This window comes from Bicyclus anynana, chromosome 25 (genome assembly GCF_947172395.1).
Source record: "Bicyclus anynana chromosome 25, ilBicAnyn1.1, whole genome shotgun sequence".
NCBI classification, from domain to species: domain Eukaryota; kingdom Metazoa; phylum Arthropoda; class Insecta; order Lepidoptera; family Nymphalidae; genus Bicyclus; species Bicyclus anynana.
The window spans coordinates 1517945-1540979 of record NC_069107.1 but is presented as its reverse complement, the minus strand read 5'-3'; the positions used below and the strand labels follow the sequence as shown (position 1 = coordinate 1540979).

The window sequence follows — 23035 nt, the reverse complement described above, 5'->3', positions numbered from 1 at the left end:
GAGGTATGGCCAATAGTCCACCACGCTGGCCCAATGCGGATTGACTGACTTCACACACGCAGATAATAAAGAAAATTCTCTAGTATGCAGGTTTCCTCACGATGTTTTCCTTCGCTGTTAGAGACACGTGATATATAATTTCTTAAAATGCACTTACTGAAAAGTTGGTTTTTAACATATTTTCAGTAAATATATATATTAATATTATAAAGCTGAAGAATTTGTTTGTTTGTTTGTTTGATAAAAGATAAATAAAGATAAATATACTTTATTTGCACACCACAAAGACAAAAACAAGTGAAATAAAAAACAAATTAGGAAGAGATCAGCAACAAAAGGCGGCCTTATCGCTAAGTAGCGATTTCTTCCAGGCAACCTTCGGTTTAGGAAAACTTAAGGACATCAGCAGGTGGTGTAAAACAAAAATAACCATAGTATTAGTAATACACATACATACAAATAATTTACATCCTAATACATAAACAATATTACACAAATACCTACAATAATGAATAAAATACATATCAAAATATACTAATAAATACCTTATATTGAAAAGAAATAATATATACAGATCGTCTTTACTGCATCAGATAATGAGACTTTACGGCATTTTTAAAAATGTCCAGTGTCTTTGATTGCCGTATGTTTAAAGGTAGAGCATTCCATAACTTAACGGCTTGCACAACGAAAGAATGTTTATAAAATTTCGTCTTATGCACGGGTAAACATAGAGTTAGTAATCGACACTGTCTCAGTTCAGACTGCACTCCCTGAAACGTAAATTTCTCCTTCAGATACACAGGAGATTTTGGATTAAACAACACACAGTACAAAAGTGAAAGTACATGCAGATCCCGGCGACGACGAATAAGGAGCCACTTAAGCTTCTGACGGAATTCAGAAATATGGTCATATTTGCGTAGGTTAAATATGAACCGAATAGCAAGATTTTGAAGTCGCTCAAGTTTATTGAGTTGGTCCTCAGTTATATTTAGATAGCTCGCGTCCGCATAATCTAAAACCGAAAGAAGAAGAGAATGTGCTAACATAACTTTAGTAGGAATTGGTAAAAATGATCTTAAACGTTTCAGTGAGCCAAAAGTAGCAAACATCTTTTTACTCAACTCTTTGACATGCACGCACCACGACAACTGGTTATCAAGATGTTTGATTGATTGAACGCGCTAATCTCAGGAACTACTGGTCCGATTTAAAAAAATTCTTTCTGTGATTTGAATTAAGATAGCCCATTTATCGAGGAAGGCTATAGGGTATATATTATCCCCGTATTCCTACGGAAACGGAAACCACGCGGGTAAAACGGCGCGGCGTCTGCTAGTAGATGATATGTGTCATTTGCAGACGTTTACACTCTGCGTTCCTGGAACTCTGACGTGTGTGGATGCAGTCAGCCAACAATTAGGTATTCGAACAGAGATCCGTGTGAACGAACTCTAGCTGCTGTATTTCATATTGTTTATATAAACATGTCGCGCTCAGACTATGTATCATTGTAGGATAGGTCTCCAGTGGCACATCATATATACAGAAATACACTGCTTACCCTGCGGACTCAGTACATACTCATTAATGGAGAACAAATTTTATATTTTGTACAGTTTGTGGCTTTTGTGCCAACCATTAGTGCATGTAAGACACTAGCTCAGACCTGATAATTGCCTTCTATAAGATCTGCCTCGCTAGGGGTTACCCCTCTGTCAAAACTATATATTTGCTCGTGTTCATACAACTGACTTCGTACGCGAGAAAAACACTGCAAACGTCTATTGTAGGTACAAGTTATCCATTCACTACAATCTCACCTGATGGTAAGTGGTGATGCAATTAAAGATGGAAGCGGACTGACTTGTTAGGAGGAGGATGAAAGTCCACACCCCCTTCGGTTTCTACACGACATCGTACCGGAACGCTAAATAGCTTGGCACGTCTATGTCGGTAAGGTGGTAACTAGCCACGGCCGCAGCCTCCCACCAGCCAGACCTGTACTTCGAATCCAGGACCTCCGTCTTGCATACCACTGCGCCACGGAGGCCGTCACAACTTTTTAAATTTTAACTGATTATATCCTTCGAAACAAAATTCTACGAAAAGTTAGATTAAATTAAACATAAATAATATTATAATAATAATTTATTGCTGTTCTGTGATGTGAAAAACTAATAAATAAATACGCAAAATCAAAAATTATAGAAGAATAATAAGCGAACAACGTCTCTCTTCACTACATTCGGTAATGCTTATACAATAATAATAAAATATGAAATCTTTGTAAAGGTGTTGAATATTTGATGGCACGGATTTAATTGTATATTTTTGATATCAGACGCCTCGCAGTTTCACCAGATAGTACCCGTTCCCGTGGAAATACGGGAACAAAATAAAACATTATTGTAACTCGGTGAAGATATCTTACAAGAAGGGTTTTAAAAGTAAAAAAAAATTTAAAATCGGTCAGTAGATGATCCTGAGATGACGATTATCGATATGAATATAATTACTTGTTTGTTTTTCGTTTGTGTTCTTAGAAAAATAATCTATACTTCTATACTAATGTTATAATAGGTACAGAGGTAAAGTTTGTGGTATTGTAGGGGGTTGACTGGTGGGAGGCTTCGGCCTTGGTTAGTTTCCACCCTACCGAAAAAGATGTACCGCCAAGCGATTCAGCGTTCCGGTACGATGTCGTGTACCAAAAAGGGGTGTGGATTTTCATCCTCCTCCTGACAAATTAGCCTGCTTCCATCTTAGACTGCATTATCACTTATCATAAGATAAGAATAAAAATAATATAATATACAACAACACATACAACAACATCACATAAATCAGACAATAAGTTAAAAAGCTCCACAGACAACATAAAGCTTTTAAACCTGACGTAACTACCCCCTCCTGCGATAAGTAACACTTACATTGTAAGAGCTTACACTTGCTTTAAATCTTGTTAGTGAAATATCGAATCTCGGGATTGTGCTTAGAAAATGCGACATTATGGCAGATTTACATAGGTGGAGGCTTTGGAATGGCGATCGCAAAAGCCGTTCTTAGCAGACGTCTTTTAACCATAAATTACCTCTCTGTCAAATTTCATCTTTGAACGTCAAGCGGTTTTTGAGGTTTTGTGAAGAGTGACCTTCCTAATCCGACTTTATATCGAATTAGAAAGGATTAAGGGAAATGCTTAAAATCTCATGGAATCATTTTGTCTCAAATGCTCAAGTGCTGGAGACAGCAAACTGCGAGCTGATATCAATATTCATGAGGCGGAAGGTTGCATTTTTTGTACATATAATAATAATAATAATAATAATAAAAACATTTATTAATTTAGCCAAAAACAACTTAACATAAATAAGAAAAAAACATGAGAATTCATACTGACTTAATACTAACTTAATACTAAGGCTTCGGCTGAATGGGGCGCTGCCTCAGCACTATGCTACAGCTAAGTAACTGTAGCGCTGATTTTCAGGCATGACCCCAGGGTGAGCTCACGGACTGATCGGGAGAGCGTTGCGTCGTTTATTAGTTCCAAATTTAAAATAGATAAAATAATATACTATTATGTATCCACATATCTATAGTAAGTAAAAAACATACATACAGTCGAACGTAGAACCTCCTCCTTTTTGGAAGCCGGTTAAAATATGCATAAGGATCCCTCTACGAGTTTCCGAGATTGATCCTAGAAGGCAAAATAGATAGTCGTAAAAAGGGCACGAGAATGACAGCGATGAAAATGGTTGGACGATATTAAAGAGTGGACCAAGAGTAATTACAGCCAGCTGAAAAATATTTTAAAAGATCGGTAAAGTTCTCCGTTTAATCGCCAAAATTCTGTTTGAAGATGGCATCTGATGATAATGATAATTAATATAGTTTAATTAATTAAATTTAGTATATTTTCTTTTTAATTTTTATAATATTTAGTTATAGATATTTAGGTACGTACTTTTAATATTATTGTAAAACTTTATAAAATTGAATGACATTATCTTAATATTTAATGAGAGGGGTTAGGCGAGTCCACCACGCTGGCCCAATACGGATTGGCAGACTTTACACACGTAGAGAATTAAGAAAATTCTCTGGTATGCAGGTTTCCTCACGATGTTTTCCTTCACCGTTTGAGACACGTAATATTTAATTTCTTAAAATGCACACAACTGAAAAGTTGGAGGTGCATGTCCCGGACCAGATTCGAATCCACACTCTCTGGAAATGGAGGCAGAGGTCATATCCACTAGGCTATCAAGGCTCATAGTGATGATATTACAAAAAACGTTTCCTAGTTTTTAATATTTAATGAACTAAATTTAAATAACTTTATCATAGAATATATTAATTAAAACTAAGAATTACACAGTATATTAAATTTAAATTTATAATAAATAAAATAATTATAACAAATACACACCATCTAATTGTTCACCCAGAGGCAAGGTACCCAATACACTAGCGCTATTAGCCCTCTGGATAGCAAGGCTTAACCTTTGGGCCAAATAAGTGCCAGCTCTTGGGTCACCTGAAGCATGGACCAATTTGTCAGACATAGCATTAAAAATTTTTTTTAGTATCTGTTGACCATGGGCCTAAAGTCTCAAAGGCAAGCGCCGCAAATACATTATCTTAATTTTAACTAACACAATTTACAAAATATTAAAATTATTATTAATATTTATATAATTAAGATAGTATGTATTCGTGGCCAGAAGTAAGAAAGAAAAGCAGTATTTTCCGCGCAGTGGGAGCAAAGTTGATTGTTTACAGTCATGGTACAGTAGTGTACAATTTCACGATGTTGTATGTTATTTTTGGACACATAAAAGCTAAAAGTAACGCGTTCAGTAATTGTGACTCTGTATTTATAAGAGCATCTGCTTTTCAATTATTTTAAACTGAAACATACATAGGTATCTCTAGTGGTAAGGACTTTTTTTAAATACTTTACAAGTTAGCCCTTGACTACAATCTCACCTGATGGTAAGTGATGATGCAGTCTAAGATGGAAGCGGGCTAACTTGTTAGGAGGAGGATGAAAATCCACACTACATTCGGTTTCTACACGGCGTTGTACTGGAACGCTAAATCGCTTGGTGGTACGTTTTTGCTGGTAGGGTGGTAACTAGCCACGGCCGTAGCCTCCTACTAGCCAGACCTGGACTGGATCTGCCCAGCCGGGGATCGAACCTAGGACCTCCGTTTTTGTAAATCCACCGCGCATACCACTGCGCCACGGAGGCCGTCAAACTAGTCATTATCAACCCATATTCGGCCCTCTGCTGACCTCGAGAATGAGAGGGGTTAGGCCAATAGTCCACCACTCTGGCCCAATACGGATTGGCAGACTTTACACACGTAGAGAATTAAGAAAATTCTCTGGTATGCGGGTTTCCTTACGATGTTTTCCTTCACCGTTTGAGACACGTAATATTTAATTTCTTGAAAAGTTGGAGGTGCATGTCCCGGACCAGATTCGAATCCACACTCTCTGGAAACGGAGGCAGAGGTCATATCCACTAGGCTATCAAGGCTCATAGTGATGATATTACAAAAAACGTTTCCTAGTTTTTAAATTAGGCATAAAATAGACTTCGCCTAAAAATTCATTTAAGAAAAACAAAACCCACATTTTCTAACCATGTCGCACGACGATTCTCTTTCTACAATCAAGTGATCAAGTGTATCGATCGAATCTGTCATTTCCCATATATTTTTTTAGTTTTCGAATCGTTAGCGTTTGTAGAAAGAGAATCGACGTTCCCCATGGCCCTGGTTCCGGAACCGAACCAATATCAAGACTCAAGCCGCATAGGCTAACCACTGTATCACCGAGGTATATATGAACTATATGGACATACAATAGAATTTTATCTGTCAACTTTACGTGAAAAGCATGACGTCACAGTCGGACGTCGTAAACAGAAAATCGCAGTGGTTCTCCGAACGTTGTCTTTTACGAGCTATCACATTTAGATTGGGCCGTTTCACGCCACTTGCTTTGTTTTAGAACTTGATTGATCGTGAACATTTATCTTGTCATACTAGGATTTAGGTAAAGATTGCGCCCATATAGGCGGACGTCATTTGATTTTTTTTTTATTTATTAAGGAAAACAATCAGCTAGCTAACAGTACATTAGACTAATTATTAAACTTATATATATATTGACATTAAACCAGTTTAGTTTTCATAATAATATAGACAAATAATTACAAATTATATATTTACCCAATTATTATAATATGTACCTACATATTATAATAATTGGGTAAATATTACGAGTAGGTAGATCTTATCAAAATGATGTCGCACTGTGTGTCTATTTATAAGAAAACTGCGTTTTTTCAAGCGCTTATAGTTATTTATGACATTTTTGTCTATCTGTTTGTCAGAGCTAATCTTTGAACCGGCTGAACGGAATTTAATAATACTTTTACTAGTAGTAGTAGTTGTAACTATCATTAAGGGTACCTACTTCTTATCGCGAAAAAATCTATAATTCCCGAAGGATTCGTGAAAAACTGAATTTTACATTTTTCCTTTAATATTCCCAGTTATATTGTTACATTTTAAAACGAAAACTATCACGATACTTAGTTTGGATCCTGCCGCGTTGCAAGAACCAGCTCATGACTAAGCATCTGGTTTTAGTCGTGTTTCATACTGAATTAATGTTCGGATGTTGACTCTACAACGTGCAATTGCAAAAAGTCAACATCTGAGGATGCTCCGGTTTCGGGGTGAAACGTACGTAGAGAGTATTTTGTCGGACCTGGGTGACGTCGCATGGGTTCGTCGGCTTTTCGCGGATGATAGCAAAATAAATAAATCATTATATAATCTTGATGAACTTCCGCAAAGTAACGCCTGCTTCTATCCGAATTAATTTGTTACAGGTGAAGATGGCAGAACAACCACAAGCAACCGGCGCAACCACACCAGACGTAGAAGCCCCGGACACAGGGCAACCAGCGCCGCAACCCAAAAAACCGCCCCGGCCGAGAGGAAAAGCGCAACCAGAAAAACCCAAGAGAAGCCTCCTCTGTTTGGATTTGAAGAATCCGTTGAGAAAGTTGTGCTATGACATAGTTGAATGGAAGTATCCTTTTGAAATATATTTGTACTAAAATGTTATAAAAAATGCATTTGTCAGATAAATTTATAAATATTTTTGGAGTCAGTGCCATTGCTAAATTTCACTAAATGGTCTAAGATCCAGTTTTAAAAATATATACCCTCATCTGTTATTTAGCAGTGATAAGAAATAAATGACAGATAGATAATATTCACATTGCCATATTGCAAATAGGTTGCCTAGTTAAATTGCGCCCGGTAATACACAGATCGGAGGCAGAGGTCATATCCACTGGGCTATCACGGCTCTATCCGATTCGAGGTGTGGGTTCGAATCCGGTCCGGGACATGTACTATGTTGTGTGCATTTTAAGAAATTAAATATCATGTGTCTCAAACGGTGAAGGAAAACATCGTAAGGAAACCTGCACACCACAGAATTTCTTAATTCTCTGCGTGTGTGAAGTCTGCCAATCATTGGGCCAGCGTGGTGGACTATTGGACCCTCTCATTTTGAGAGAAGACCCAGCTCAGAAGTGAGCCGTATATGGGTTCATAACGAATAGACAGATAGTTTTCTGAAGTAAAGAAACCTTCACATAGACATTATTTCCTTAAGTAAAGCGCAGACCGTTCGAGTACATGATCCTGACAACAATCTTCGCCAACTGCATCGCTCTAGCTGTGTTCACGCCCTATCCGTCTGGGGACACGAACAACACTAACCAGATATTGGTAAGTAAAGCGCAGACCGTTCGAGTACATGATCCTGACAACAGCATCGCTCTAGCTGTGTTCACGCCCTATCCATCTGGAGATACCAACATCACAAACTAGATATTGGTAAGCTTCATGCCTGATTATATTATTTAAGACTACCGTCATTATTTTATTCATTTTAATTATTCATCTTCTTTAACACGCTATTAATAAGCTATTTCTACTCACTGTATCTACATTGTATTTACAGCAATATATATGTATATGCTTTAGATATGTTCTAAAACGAGCTAACGATTGGAACCCTAATGAAAGCTTCTCCGAGTCAAAAGTTATACTGTTATCGCCGCGTTGCACGAACGTACGGACGCCTTCAGTGTGCTCGTGGCGTTCGAGCCATCCACATCTCTTGTTCTGTAATTCTTTATGGGTTGGGATAGGCGGGGGGAGAGACTTGAGTGGAAAAGGGGAGTGACACACAACGTTCACAAGTGCGTGACTTCACACAAGGTCATTCTCTGCCATTCTAGGGTTTTATTTTGGTTACAGTTTGATTTGTTAATTAAGTTGTCCTGACAAATGTTGTGAATCAACCTTTGTTTTACATTAGTTTTCTTATTTTTGTATTAACTTCTGAGTCTGCTAAAAATACTAACTGTAAATTTCAAAAACCAACAAAATTACCTCAAATTATCAGCGCTTAACTCTCCTTGCATATGACTTATTATAGTTTTAACTTAGCGTATAAAATTCTTTGATCATTCAGCTATTCAATGTAATTACATTTAAGATATATATCATATTTATGTAGCTACAATAGCAGACTGTATACCCCGATTTTCGTACATTCGTTTTTTTGGAATGACACCCAAATGATATGGAAGCAATTTTATATACGTATTCACGTTAAAAGAATATTTAATAGTCCAGCGGGCGGGGCTTAAACTGCCACCTCTCGATGATGAGTCCGACCTTTTTACCACTGAGCTATTGAAGCTATAACCATCACCAACCAATTGCAGGAGAAGGTGGAGTGGGTATTCATGGCCATATTCACGGCAGAGTGCGTGATGAAGATCATAGCCTACGGGTTCCTCTTCCACCCTGGAGCCTACCTGCGGAATACCTGGAACAGTCTCGACTTCCTCATCGTCACTATTGGGTGAGTACATTCATCATTATCAGCCCATCAGTGCTGAGCTCGAGTCTCCTCTCAGAATGAGAAGGGTTAGGTTTTTAAAAATGCACATAACTACTATGACCCCTTTTGTGAGTCGAAATACAAGATACCCTGAGTTGTCCAACCCACATACGTGGAGCATGGTGGGCCTAAGCTCCATATCCCCTCTCGTTATAAAAATAATAAAAACACAAACACTTTTTAAAAATCCAGTTAAGTCATTATTTAATGGTTTTACTTAAAGTCGAAACTTAAAATTAAAGTTACGGCTTACAGAAGAGTGAGTGTTTTTGCGCCATGACGTATTTATACTATATTAAAATAATTAAACATTGTGTAAAAAAAATAAAAGGAAAATTGGACAAACAGTTAGAAACTGGTCCCGGCAGCACATTTCAAAATTCGAATACAAACAAAGGAGTCCCGAAAACGGTGTCAATGACCTTGACACAGAAACATTACACTCATACACCCACACACTCATGCAGCACCAAAACACTGTAAACTGATAACATTCAAGTGTATTGTTATGCCCCGAAAGCACGCCACCCTTTCACTCTTGAGTGGAGTCTATTACTCTGTACATATTTGACTCGCTAAATTATTATGGACCGTCTATCTCTGTCTATATACCGCCGTTTTAAGTATAGACAGTGATGTGGACACGGTTTTTAACAAGGGTAGGCACGTCATGTAGAAATTATAATGCAAATTTTCTTCTCCAATAAATCTTCAGGGTTCACAGTTTATTTCTAAATGAATTAAATAAAAGGAAAAAAAGCGGTGGATATGACCTCGGATTCCGGAGGGTGTGGGCTCGAATCCAGTCCGGGACATGCACTTGAAACTTTTCAGTTGTGTGCATTTTAAGAAATTAAATATCACGTGTCTCAAACGGTGAAGGAAAAACATCGTGATGAAACCTGCATGCCAGAGAATTTTCTTAAATCTCTGCGTGTGTGAAGTCTACCAATCCGTATTGGGCCAGCGTGGTGGACTATTGGCCTAACCCCTCTCATTCTAAGAGACTCAAGTTCAGCAATGAGCCGAATATGGTTTGATAATAAAAAAGGAGTAGGTTCTCAATTCGAGTCAATGATTTTTTGTATATGTGTACAAGTGGGTGTAGGTTAGGTTTATTTCAGCAGCACATCGATCGTAGATCGTTAGATGGGCCTCAAAGCGTCGCAGCATTGTAATTGGTTTCGCACATTGAGTACGTCATCACTCATAACACATTTCTCTTTATTCATGTTGTGGCTTGTGTTTTTACACTTCCAAAATGAACACGAAGGCATAATTAAAGGATTAAAATGAAAAAAAAAACAGTAAATATTTTTTTAAGTCTACTTTCACTCAGTTCAGCATGCGTTTGTTACGTACCAAGATAAAATGTGCGTGCACGTTTTTGAGTAATGACATAAAATTGTGCGTTCTTTAGTATGGAGGGGCCCATCTAACGATTTATATCGATGCAGACGCATAATTATTTTTAACTTCAATAAATAAATTCAAAAACTATATTTTCAACATATAACAAAAGGTTTCACATTGGCACATCTCCTTTTCTTCATAAAGGAGGGTGAAAGTAGGATGAGGATGATGATGACGTTTAATCAGAAGCAATAAATTTTACTCAAGCGCCTACAAATCTGTCTACACATTATAGAAACATAAAAGTTACATTAAGATTAGATTAATCTGTGTTCAGACGGATCTAGGTCACGAAACTGCTTGCTTGGGAGGCTTTCGCGCTAATTTACGTTATTTGCGCAGCTTTAGATCGAATTGTAACGGTGATTTGCGATTTTATAATTATGTCAAGGCTTAGTTTAGTCTGTAAGATACTTTGATATTATATATTTTTTATTCTTTAAGTTACTCCTTGGCTACCTAATCTTACCTGATGATAAGTGATGATGCAATCTAAGATGGAAGCGGGCTACCTTGTTAGGAGGAGGATGAAAATCCACACCTCTTTCGGTTTGTACACGACATAGTACCGGAACGCTAAATCGCCAGTAAGGCTAACTAGCCTTGGCCAAAGCCTCCCACCAGCCAGGGTTCGACTTTTGTTGCTTTATCTAACCTACCTTCATTGTTGTTTGAAGAAAAGAGATGTAGATAGGTTAGCGCAGACCGCAAGTGGCACGTTAAAACTATGCTAATTAGCAAACCCGAGCTCAGTTGCCGCACTGTCCTCTCGCCGTTGACAACGCCGATGACATAATTTTTGTGGCATCATCATCATCATCGTCATCATCATCATGTCAGCCGATGGACGTCCACAATTTTGTGTGCCAGTTGTAAACATCGAATGTGGTTTATGTACTTAACTACCTCTTTTTTTCTTTTAACATTTTTCTAACATCAATATATACCTCCCAAGAAAGGGCTTTGTCATGAGAGGCAGTTGAGATTGCTCTGCTAAGAAAATATACAAATATTTAATGTTTATTTTCAGAATAGCAACTCAGGTGCTTCAGCATATATGGAAAGATCTCTTCGACGTCAAAGCTTTGAGAGCCTTCAGGGTATTGCGGCCTCTGCGACTAGTGTCTGGGGTACCGAGTAAGTAGCATAAATGGCTTAATCAGCCATCAGAAATTTGGATGGTCTGGATGGATTAGAATTGGTATTTCCAGGAAAAATCCTTCAAGGTATAAAAACTATATCTGGTTTAAATAACCATCGGCATGCAATTTGGGCCTCATTAGAAGGCTCAAAATCACTCAGCGGGCATGGAGCGAGCTATGCTTGGAGTGTGATCTGTGTGATCGAATCAGAAATGAGGAGATCTGCAGACGAACCAAAGTCATTGACATCTCAGTGAGTCGCAAAGCTGAAGTGGCAATGGGTAGGACACATAGTTCGAAGAGTCGATGGACGTTGGGGTCCCAAGGTGCTGGAATGGCGACCCCGCACCGGTAAGCGAAGTGTTACTCGACCTCCCATAAGTGGACCGAGGATATGAAGCGGGTTGCAGGGAGCCGCTGGATGCTGGCGACTCGAGACCGTTATGCTTGGAGGTCCATGCAAGAGGCCTATGTCCAGCAGTGGACGTCCATCGGCTGACAATGGTGATGATGATGATGCAATTTAGTGTCCTGGTATGATGCCGCGCGCGTAGAAAAAATATATATATTATTTTCTTGAGCAGTGATAGCCTAGTGGATATGACCTCTGCCTCCGATTCCGGAGGATGTGGGTTCGAATCAGATCCGGGGTATGCACCTTTAACTTATTAGTTGTGTGCATTTTAAGAAATTAAATATCACGTGTCTCAAACGGTGAAAGAAAAACATTGTGAGGAAACCTGCATACCTGAGAATTTTCCTAATCCTTTGCGTGTGTGAAGTCTGCCAATCCGCATTGGGCCAGCGTGGTGGACTATTGGCCTAACCCTTCTCATTCTGAGAGGAGGAGGAGCTCAGCAGTGAGCCGAATACGGGTTGATAATAATGATGATTACTTTCTTGGATTCACTTCCATCTGGCTGCAGACTGCATTGTCACTTAACACCGTGAGGTAGCAGTTGTCTAACTTATCGTTATGATTCCAGGTCTCCAGATCGTGCTGAACTCCATCCTCAAGGCCATGGTGCCGCTGTTCCACATCGCGTTCCTGGTGCTCTTCGTCATCATCATCTACGCCATCATCGGCCTGGAGCTGTTCTCTGGCCTGCTGCACAAGGCTTGTTTTGTCAATGGCACTGGTAAGCAGGCAGTGGCATGCATAAGGTTTTAACTAGGGTAGGCATTATACATACAAAGAATGGTATTTTTTTTCCAATACCTACAGGTTCTGTTGTCGACGTTAATGTTCTAATCTTTTTATATCATAACTAGGATAAATTTTTAAATGCTATTTCTGTTCGCCTAATCGTCAGCCTTTGAGTGACAGTAACAAATCAAAAAAAAAATAAAGAGTGCAATAAATAAAATAAGGGCCCCACTGTAGTGCCTCTATAGTGGGAATTTGTAAGCTTACATGGCGTAAGGTGATTGACGATGTAAAATCGGATCTTAATGATAATGACCAGCAGGCTAATTTACTAACTTTGATATATGCTAGTTGTCATTTACGAAATTGAGATTCTATGAAGTGATAACCATTCGTGGATATCATACAGACAGTAGTAGATGACATTTCATATATTAATAGGTTGTTAATAAAGACCAAATTAGTGAATAGGCCAGCAGGATCGACGGCTTAACGTACTCTGAGGCACGGGGGTATCTCACCATAAACTTCTCAAACCCAGTATGCCTAAGATTCGCACCGTGACATAAGTAAGAATTATCTCGATACGATACCAATAAAGGCTGAATCGTCGAAATTCGTTGCATTGCGACGAAAGAAAGAGGGACTTTTGTATTTTTCATAACTTTACGTTCTTATGCTTCCATTTTTTGCTGTTCCAGACAATATGGTGGATGATCCTGCTCCCTGCTCAAGCGAAAAGGATGTCGGCAAGAACTGCGATGAGGGTTTCGAGTGCAGGGAGTACTGGAACGGGCCCAACTTCGGCATCACGAACTTTGACAACATCGGCTATTCCATGCTCACTGTCTTCCAGTGTATCACCCTGGAAGGCTGGACTGATATTATGTACGCTGTAAGGAATTGTTCTTTTAATAATGAGACCTCTTTCAATATTCTATTCTCCTGGTAGCTGTACTACTAGAACGGGCCCAATTTTGGCATCACAATCTTTGACAATATCGGCTGTTCCATGCTCACTGTCTTCCAGTGCATCACCCTAAAACGCTGGACTGATATTTTGTAAGCTGTAAGAAATTGTTCTTCTTATAATGAGACCTCTTTTGATATTCTATTCCCCTGGTAGCTGTAGAATGTCTTACCAAAATAAATCCATTGATATGCTGAATTACTAGAATTGTAATGTAATGGGGACCCTATTTAATGATAAATTTTCAAATTGAAATCAAAATTTTCATATAATTTTATTCTACGAATTGTATTCATATCGGTCCAATATTTTGTTATTTCAGATTGCAAATGTGAAAGGAAACACTTGGGTGTGGATTTATTTTATCACATTGGTCATATTTGGCAATTTTTTCGTCATGAATCTTATTCTTGGTGTGTTGTCTGGGTAAGTAACTATATTAAATAATCAAAAAAGTATCTTTTTATAATTGTTTAACTAGGGGACTAATGTTATTCTTAGTTTGGGTTATGTTAAGTTACCTTAATTTTCAGAGAATTCTCAAAAGAGAGAGAGAAAGCAAAAAATCGAGGAGATTTTCAGAAGTCAAGAGAGAGACAGCAATTTGAAGACGATCTCAAAGGGTACTTGAATTGGATCACAGTAGCCGAAGAGTTGGATCTGGAGAATGATCAGGGGCAGAAAGAGGAAAACCAAGATTTACAAGGTAAGCGATTTTTGGTATTCTCCAAAGCTGTTCTAGTAGGATCATACAAAATTTGATTAGGCAGGGAGAACAGCACGAGCCGAGATTGATTGGGTTTTTAATCGATTTCAAAGGAGCTTCTTAACCCTACACCCGACACTCACACGGTAAATCCATGAAATGCCAAGGAGAAGGTAAAAGAAAAGAAAGACCCAAAGTACATTTAAGTAATACCAAATAATAGAAGCCTTATTTTAGAAGAAATACTAAAAAAAGTTGCAGAAATAGAAATATTTTATAACATGGAACTTAAGAAATCATCAGGATTTGATAAAATGAAAATTTTGTTTAATATGTAGCAGGCTAAATTAAAATCTGATTTCCTATTATGCATTTCAGGAAACAAGAAAGAACGCAGAGCTATTGATGACTCTCAAAGTAATATTAATGGTAACGGCGATCATCCTCAGATAACAACATGCAAGATGTACTGTCGGAGATTTGATAAAGTAAGTATTAGAGCTTAAGTCGTAGATAGAAAAGTAAATAGACTGACAAAAACAAACATGAGTGCAGACGATGACTCATAAAGTAACAGCAATGATTGTCTGCAAAAAAGTAAGTATTACATTTAAACTAAACCATCATCAAAATCATCGCGATATTTCCAGGTGAATCGTCGTATGCGTAGAGCATGCCGGAAAGCTGTGAAGTCCCAGACCTTCTATTGGGCCATCATCGTGTTGGTTTTCTTAAACACTTTGGTTCTGGCGACGGAACATCACGGGTATGTGGAGGTTTTTTTTGCGTTATTTACGCCTTGATATAACCAAACCCATTCGTAAAGTAAATTTCTTTGCGCATCTAATTAAAAACAAAGATTCAAAGTCCCGTGCCATGATATTGTGTAATTTAAGCGTTTAACTGCGTTTATTCATGGGTTAAACTGAAGCTATATGTAAAGCCGGCATCGGAACAATTTATGAAATCTATATTAATATTATAAAGAGAAAAGATTTGTTTGTTCGTTTGTTGGCATTGTTATTTTTTTTGCTTTGTTTATTTCTTGGTTTGCATTGAATAGGGTTGATAGAAACTAATGAACCGATATGAACAATTATTTCAATTTGTTGCAAACAAGCTACACGATCCCCAAATGTATGCTACATGCTATATTTTATACCCGTATTCTTAAGGGAACGGGAACCACACCGGTGAACAGATTTGCAAAGCTGCTCCAGTAGGATCCTATCAAATTCGGACAGGCAGAACAATACGAGCAGAGAAGGGGAAAATTGACATTCCAAATTAGAATTTTTCATTGGAACTGCTTAAACCTACACCCGGTTTGCAAGTCCTGGGCTCTCTTGGGGTTCATTTCTCTGTCATACGATGAAACGCGTGAATCCATGGAATGAAAGATGTCATCTATAATTATGTTTTCAGACAACTCGCATGGCTTGAGGAGTTCCAGAACTGCGCAAATTTTTTCTTCGTGGTTCTGTTTACTATGGAGATGCTAGTCAAGATGTACGCACTGGGGTTCCAAGTAAGGTTTTTTAATTATTTTACGAAAACTATCATCATCATCATCATCATCATCATCATCATCATTGTCAGCCGATGGATGTCCACTGCTGAACAATGGATGTCCTTTTTAGGGACTGTCAAACACAACGGCTTTCATACAGCGGCTTAAAGTCATTAGAACACCAAGATGAGGGTCGACCAACACTGCGATATCGGTGTCGAGTCACCATAACCTTTTAACTATGAAGACGTCTAATTTTAAATCACAGAAAACGTGCCTTTTAGAAAGTTTAGTCAAAAAGTGGTCGTTTTTTACCACCTTCTGTTAAAATGTACGTTTAGTCTGCAGCACACGAAAACTACGCCACAGCCATAGGCGTCGATAACTAAAGCTACAAGCACCATTTTGTGGCATGTGGCCACAAAATGGATGAAAACTATAGAAAAGAAGTCGATGAAGGCGTTTTGTGGCTGTGGCATGGCTCCAATTTGCGGGGACATTTAGACTATCCGACACTTATTAGAAGGTAATGAATCCGGCTCTTATTGTTCTTTTACAGGGTTACTTCGTGTCCCTGTTCAACCGCTTTGACTGCTTCGTCATGTTCTGCTCTATCGTGGAGTTAGGCTTCACCGTCTCTGGCACCATGCCGCAACTTGGTATCTCCGTGCTGCGATGCGTGCGGCTGCTAAGGGTCTTCAAGGTCACTAAGTGAGTCAATGTCAAAGTCAAGATTATTTCAAGTAGGCTTAGCTTACAAACTCTTAATATGTCAAGTTATAATGTTAAGATAAGTAAAGTCGAAAACTTAAAGTAGAAAAAGTAAACATATAATTCTGGACTTGTAATTTCAAAGGGAGTTTTGGAGATTTTAACGTTAAGGTTCAACATTAGCAAATTCGTGTATCTAAGCAGAGATACGTCATCATTCTATCGTTGTTCTTTTTGTGGTGGTTCTACTGAATAGCTAATTAGCTTGATGTAAACGGAGAGCGCTTTTTAAAATTATTAGTGTTTTTTTAGTATTCTTTGATGTGAGACTAAATTGTGCTACAATTCTTATTCTTATTTCTCGTTTTTTGTATTTTGTGTCTTATTCGTCAAAAATGATTAGTTGTTTAATAATATTTCTATTACTTTCATATTTCTTTTGTCTTCTAAGGAAATGTTATTTTGTTTTTCAGGTACTGGCGCTCCCTCTCCAATCTCGTCGCATCTCTTCTTAACTCTATCCAATCTATATTTTCTCTCCTTCTCCTGTTATTTCTCTTCATCGTTATCTTTGCGCTGCTCGGAATGCAAGTTTTTGGCGGCAGGTTTGACTACGATCCTATGGAGCAAAAGGAAAGACATAATTTTGATTCTTTCTGGCAGGCTGTACTCACAATGTTCCAGGTTTGATATTTTCTTCATTAGGGCTCTCTTAATTTAGACATTTGCTGTCAATATATATTGCATTGTTAGTTTGTTGACTGAGTAGTTGATCCTACTTTAGAGATACAAATCAGCATATGTGTGATTTTAGAGAATAATCTTTTATTTAATTTACATTCAATGATATAGATTATTCTCTGAAATGGATAGGATGTATTTGATGTAAAACTGAAAGAACATTATTTAATCAAACACTTCAGTTTATACACACAAACGCGATTGGTCTATGTTATTTTACTACATCGTAAGCTTAACGGACTTAGCAGAAGTTAACTGTATTTTTTTTCTATTGAGATTCTTACCGGCGAGGACTGGAACGTAGTCATGTACCACGGCATCAATGCTTACGGAGGCGCCGGTTCACCAGGAATGTTGGCCTCTATATACTTCATTGTTATCTTCATCTGTGGTAATTGTATCCTTTTTGAAACAGACTTGTAATAGTCAAAAGACCAACATATAAGAATATCTTAAATTAGCTGGATAATTGTATTTTGCAACGTTTTTGCAAAACTTGAGGCATTTATTTTGTAACTTTTAGTTCATTTTAATTTTTTTATAATATGCTGTTTGTAGTTAATTCAGTCAAATATTGTGGTTTTAATTACTGTCAGTAATTTTAAATAAAATGAAAAAGTTTTAGTAAAACTATAAAAAAAACTAATTGACGAACTTTTTCGGACCATCTTCATCTTCCATCAAATAATCCAAATATTAAATCACATTTTTAGAAAGGTTTTTGAGGTATCTACGCTGAAATACTTTACACAAGCACATTTCAAGTATCAAAAATATTCATTTCAAAATATTAGGTACTTACTTATTTTGTATTTTTGCAATTTTTTGATACTTAAAAAGAAGCTCTATTCTTTTTAAGTATCATTGTGTTATAATTTAAAAATAAATTTTCCTTAAAAATTATAAATTAAAAAAAGATATCCTACTGAACGTGTTCTTGGCTATTGCTGTGGATAATTTAGGCGACGCCGAAGAAATGGATGCACAAGAAATTATTAAAGAAAAAGAGGTAAGTATAACGATAGAAATATATGTATAAATCCAAATGCAGTGTTTTACAAATAAATAGAACTTTGACATGCGCAATACGTAATTAAGTAAGACTCTAATATATAGTATAGTAAGATTTATTTTTGTGCTTCAGGCTGCTGAAAACACCGAAGCAGAGAATCTTCAATTAGATGAAGAGAGAGGAGAAACTGATGATGAGTATGTCAACGAAGAAGAAGGGTATTCAAGTGAAGGGTGAGTTTTGTTTGAAAATATTCTCACATCTATATTACAAAATATTAATATTGTTTTCATTGATTGCACGCAGCCAAAAATACAAGGCCTATAAAAGAGTGGCAGGGTAAGACAAAATTTTAAAGTATAAAATAAATAAATAAATAAATATACTTAAACAATACACATCACTATCTAGCCCCAAAGTAAGCATACAGAGTAACTTGTGTTATGGGTGCTAAGATAGTTGATATTATAATATTAATATACATTTATATACTATATATGCACAAAAATTAAGGGAGCAGAAAAAAAACTCCAAATTTTTGGGGGATTTTCAACAGGTAACTTATTAAAAAAAAAACCAAAAAAATTTCGAAATTTTTTTTTCGGTGGTTTTCTTATGATTACTCGAAAAATATTTTCAAAAAAGAAATTTTCAAACTCAGATCCAAAAACTAAACACTTAGAGCTACAATTTGCTTTTTTTTTGCTGTACGACCATTTTTGTATAAGTTACAGCCTGTTGAAAATCCCCCAAAAATTTGGATTTTTTTTCTGCTCCCTTAATTTTTGTGCATAGTATACATATAAATACTTATATAATGTACAAATACACACAGACACTGGAAAACACCCATGCTCATCACACAAATATTTTCCAGTTGTGGGAATCGAACCCACGGCCGTGGATGCAGAAAGCAGGGTCACTGCCCACTGCGCCACGGGGCTGTCAAAGTATATTCATAGTTTTTTAGTCAATTGTTAACTAACGATGTTATATTTAAATTTTCTAAACTTCAATAATAAAATTTCATTCAGATCTGAACACGAATATGAGGAAACTGGATCAGAAGAAGATATGGAACAAGTGGATGAAGCAGATGTTAACGATATTTTAGTCACTACTGAGAAAAAGGAAAATGGTAAGTAAGGGCAATATTAATAAGTGTATAAAATTACGGGTCTAAGTAAAAACAGCAATAAGAAACAATTGTGATTAATTTAATTTTTCATTCAAGTTTATCATATACTTCATATTTTTTATCATATGCTTCATTATTTATTTTATTTGATTTATAGACTTATGCATAAACATCCTGAAGCTTCACATTTACTCTATTATTGGATTAAGACGAATCTAGCACTCTACTTTCCCTTAAATATTATTAATTTGTATCGTTCCAACCACTAACTTTTTTATTCAGGCGATATACTGAAAGCAGAATCGCCAACGCCTAAAGTGTCGGCTCGACCGCGTCGATTATCAGAAGTGGAGATCAAAACAGAGGAGAAGCCTATACCAGATGGAAGCAGTTTCTTCATATTTTCTAAAACTAATTGGTAATTATATCAATAATTAGACTAGAACTAGTCAATGCAAGTTTTCTTGTAACCCTTATATATTACTAGTGGACGCCCGCAACTTCGTCCGCCCTTAGACCTCTTTAATCAGGCCTACGCAAAATCCGTTCTTAGCTGACGTCTACTATTACCCTACCTAATTTCATCTTTGTACGACAAGTGATTTTCGAAATTTCATGATGACCTTTTACATTTATATACGAGAGATAAACACATAATTTTTGCATTAACTAGTGTTACTTACATACCATGTTTCATTAGTATATTCAATTAAAGAAATCAGTCACTCAAAACTAATGTACAGTCTGTTTTCATAGTTTTCTTATTCCTCTAGTACCTATCGGTTTTAATGTCAATTTCTGGTTTTTTTTAACGAAACACACTAATGTTGTGTAAATATTTTAGGTTCCGTGTGACATGTTACAAAATCCAGAACAATTCCTGGTTTAGGAACATGATTCTGCTTTGTATTTTGGCATCGTCTGTCATGTTGGCAATGGAAGATCCTGTTGGGAAGAAGGAATATGAGACCATGAGTGAGGTAATTGAATTAATGCTGATAGATCAAGAACATAATATTATACATATTGAACTTCTTCTTCAGTTTATTGCATATGAAGCAATACAATATATTTGTTCTGAATTACTTTTATACAATTATACCGAAACTGTAGGTAACTACAAAATTCTCAATCATAACAAACTGCTTTAAATGTCTCCATTGAATCAATGTTATTAGTAAATTAATATTTAATATTATTTGTTGCAGATTCTTCGGAAAATCGACTACTTCTTTACAGCTGTATTTACTTTAGAATTGCTATTGAAGCTTGTAACATACGGCTTCATCCTCCACAAGGATTCCTTCTGCAGATCTGCTTTCAACCTCCTCGATCTTCTTGTCGTGATTGTTTCCCTCGTCTCTGTTAGTGGGTAAGGGTCATAAACAGTAAACTGTGTTTTATTTTATTATATAAACATTATTATATAAACATTATCATATTGACAAAATTATCAGAAAAATTTAATCTAATATTTTGTCTGTTTACAAATTCTAGTATCAGTAACTACCCGTAGTAATGAAATTTTCATACTGTTTTCGGATTTATTGAATTCGTACTTATAAATACTGAATCCCACGCTAGTGACATAACTTACCCTAACCTAAATTTTATATATTTTCTTTTGTTACACAGATCAAAAACGGTATCATCCATCAAAATCTTGAGAGTGTTTCGAGTTCTCAGACCTCTTAGAGCCATCAACAGAGCTAAAGGATTGAAGGTATGTAAATTCATAGTTAATTTTACTTACTTCTAAGACATTAGCTAATAAGCTCAGTTAAGCTCTAATAAGTCCAAGTCTTCTTATGATAATTTATAAAAGCATTCAAATATATCTTCAGGAACGTTTCGAAATAAACTATTGTTTTCATTCAAAGTTTTGAAATAAACTATTATTTGAGTGATAGATTCCATTAATATTTTCTTACTGAACCGATTTTAAAACTTAAAACATTACTTACTTAAAATTTGTATTTTTCATACGCAGCAAATCACAATAGATTCTGCTTAGTCCAGGTTTGCAAAGAGAATGCTATTTATTTTTGAGCCGATTTCAAAATCTATGTAGTATTGTTGCGTTTTCACGGTTTGTAGTTTAGTTTAAGTAGTAAAAGGATGTTTTTGTCGATTTCTAGCACGTAGTTCAGTGCGTGATCGTTGCTATTAAAACGATAGGCAACATTTTGCTGGTGACAAATCTTCTACAATTCATGTTCGCTGTAATGGGGGTGCAAATGTTCAAGGTAGGGAACAAAATTATTTCAGAACTCATTATTTGTATTTTTATTATCAACGACACCTTTGGGTACTTTAAAATTATTAAAAATCACTTTAATTGGAAGTAAGTATTTTGCACACTGACTTTTAGTTCAGTTTTGAATGAAATTTCTTTATTCGGTAATAAGTCATCTGATTTCGTTTCGTGTGTGTGAGGCTTTTTAAGTGTTTCAAGAACTAGTATACTAACCTGATTTTTTGCTTGACTGTGGGTCCAAAAATTCGCTTTGTAGGTGAATGCATGTTTTGATTTTTCCATAATAAAACAAGCCCAAAGGTGTTGTGTGCTGTTTTCATGAGAGAGCCTTTTTTGATTTGTGATTTTTTGGACTCAGATGAAGGGCTTTAATGTGTTTCTTTTGCACCAACCCTACCTGGACATTTTCACTCGAGTACAGGGAGTGAGGTACCTACATATTACTCTGACTTGGTTATTTTTTTTTGGGTTACCCTTTTTTGTGGTTTGATTTTATACACAGTCAGATCAGGACACTGGCAGTTTTTGATTTGTTTAATTTATTGTCCATGACCTGGTGAACTAACGCCATGTAAGTAGGCATTATTTTTTATTTTACGACAAGTGTTAACCTATTGTGTTCTTTTTGTTTTTTTTCTACACAAAAATATTCCACGCAACATGTACACAACCACACACTTTGGGATTATTGATACACTGTGACCCGGTAACGTAACTCTGTTTGTGTTTGCGTTTTAATACTTTTGTTGCATTATTGTGTGTGTTTTGTACTTTGTCGTTAACAGTATGTCGTCAAGTGTGTGTTCGCTTCCATAAAATCGATTGGCAATATACTTGTTATAAACCACATGTTACAATTTATGTTTGCTGTTGTGGGCATACAATTGTTTAAGGTACACGTACTATTTTGTTGGTAGCTTCTACTCGTATCAATGTCTCGATAGTTTCATTCATCTGCTCGTACAGTGTTATCTATTTGTGCTATGCATAAGTATATTTAATATTATCCTCGTTAAACTAGAAATAATTCCATGTTTAATCATGTTTTACGCAACGCAACGTTGTACGCATGTTTATCTGTTTATTTGAGTTATTATAATAAATAAGCCATCTTTACCCATATTGAGAAAACGTGGTCTTAAATGAACTCCTCGTATAACACCCACACGCTTTTAAGATTGAGACAGACACGACTACTACGACGAAATCTACTTATAAATACAATATAATATATAGCTTGTAAAAATAATTTATTAAATTGTTATA

At 36.4% G+C, this 23035-nt stretch overlaps 1 protein-coding gene across 3 annotated transcripts in view; it reads left to right on the top strand.

Annotated features, from left to right (window-relative positions):
• The window catches only part of LOC112056463 (voltage-dependent calcium channel type D subunit alpha-1-like), a 48619-nt gene that overhangs the window by 9307 nt on the left and 16277 nt on the right, over positions 1 to 23035 (top strand). For 2 of the 3 annotated variants that reach the window (XR_008252119.1, XM_052889282.1), the window contains exons 2-24: positions 6924 to 7126; positions 7731 to 7836; positions 8844 to 8983; positions 11466 to 11572; positions 12564 to 12716; positions 13426 to 13619; positions 14017 to 14120; positions 14228 to 14400; positions 14779 to 14888; positions 15051 to 15166; positions 15826 to 15928; positions 16470 to 16621; positions 17095 to 17305; positions 17639 to 17759; positions 18280 to 18371; positions 18507 to 18607; positions 18681 to 18713; positions 19409 to 19512; positions 19795 to 19930; positions 20357 to 20492; positions 20721 to 20884; positions 21148 to 21235; positions 21651 to 21758. Coding sequence is in view for 2 of the 3 variants with exons in the window: in XM_052889282.1 (XP_052745242.1) it covers positions 6930 to 7126; positions 7731 to 7836; positions 8844 to 8983; positions 11466 to 11572; positions 12564 to 12716; positions 13426 to 13619; positions 14017 to 14120; positions 14228 to 14400; positions 14779 to 14888; positions 15051 to 15166; positions 15826 to 15928; positions 16470 to 16621; positions 17095 to 17305; positions 17639 to 17759; positions 18280 to 18371; positions 18507 to 18607; positions 18681 to 18713; positions 19409 to 19512; positions 19795 to 19930; positions 20357 to 20492; positions 20721 to 20884; positions 21148 to 21235; positions 21651 to 21758 (2949 nt within the window). In the remaining variant the exon portion in view is untranslated. The remainder of the gene's footprint in view (positions 1 to 6923; positions 7127 to 7730; positions 7837 to 8843; positions 8984 to 11465; positions 11573 to 12563; positions 12717 to 13425; positions 13620 to 14016; positions 14121 to 14227; positions 14401 to 14778; positions 14889 to 15050; positions 15167 to 15825; positions 15929 to 16469; positions 16622 to 17094; positions 17306 to 17638; positions 17760 to 18279; positions 18372 to 18506; positions 18608 to 18680; positions 18714 to 19408; positions 19513 to 19794; positions 19931 to 20356; positions 20493 to 20720; positions 20885 to 21147; positions 21236 to 21650; positions 21759 to 23035) is intronic. The other variant, XM_052889283.1, reaches the window with a different exon arrangement.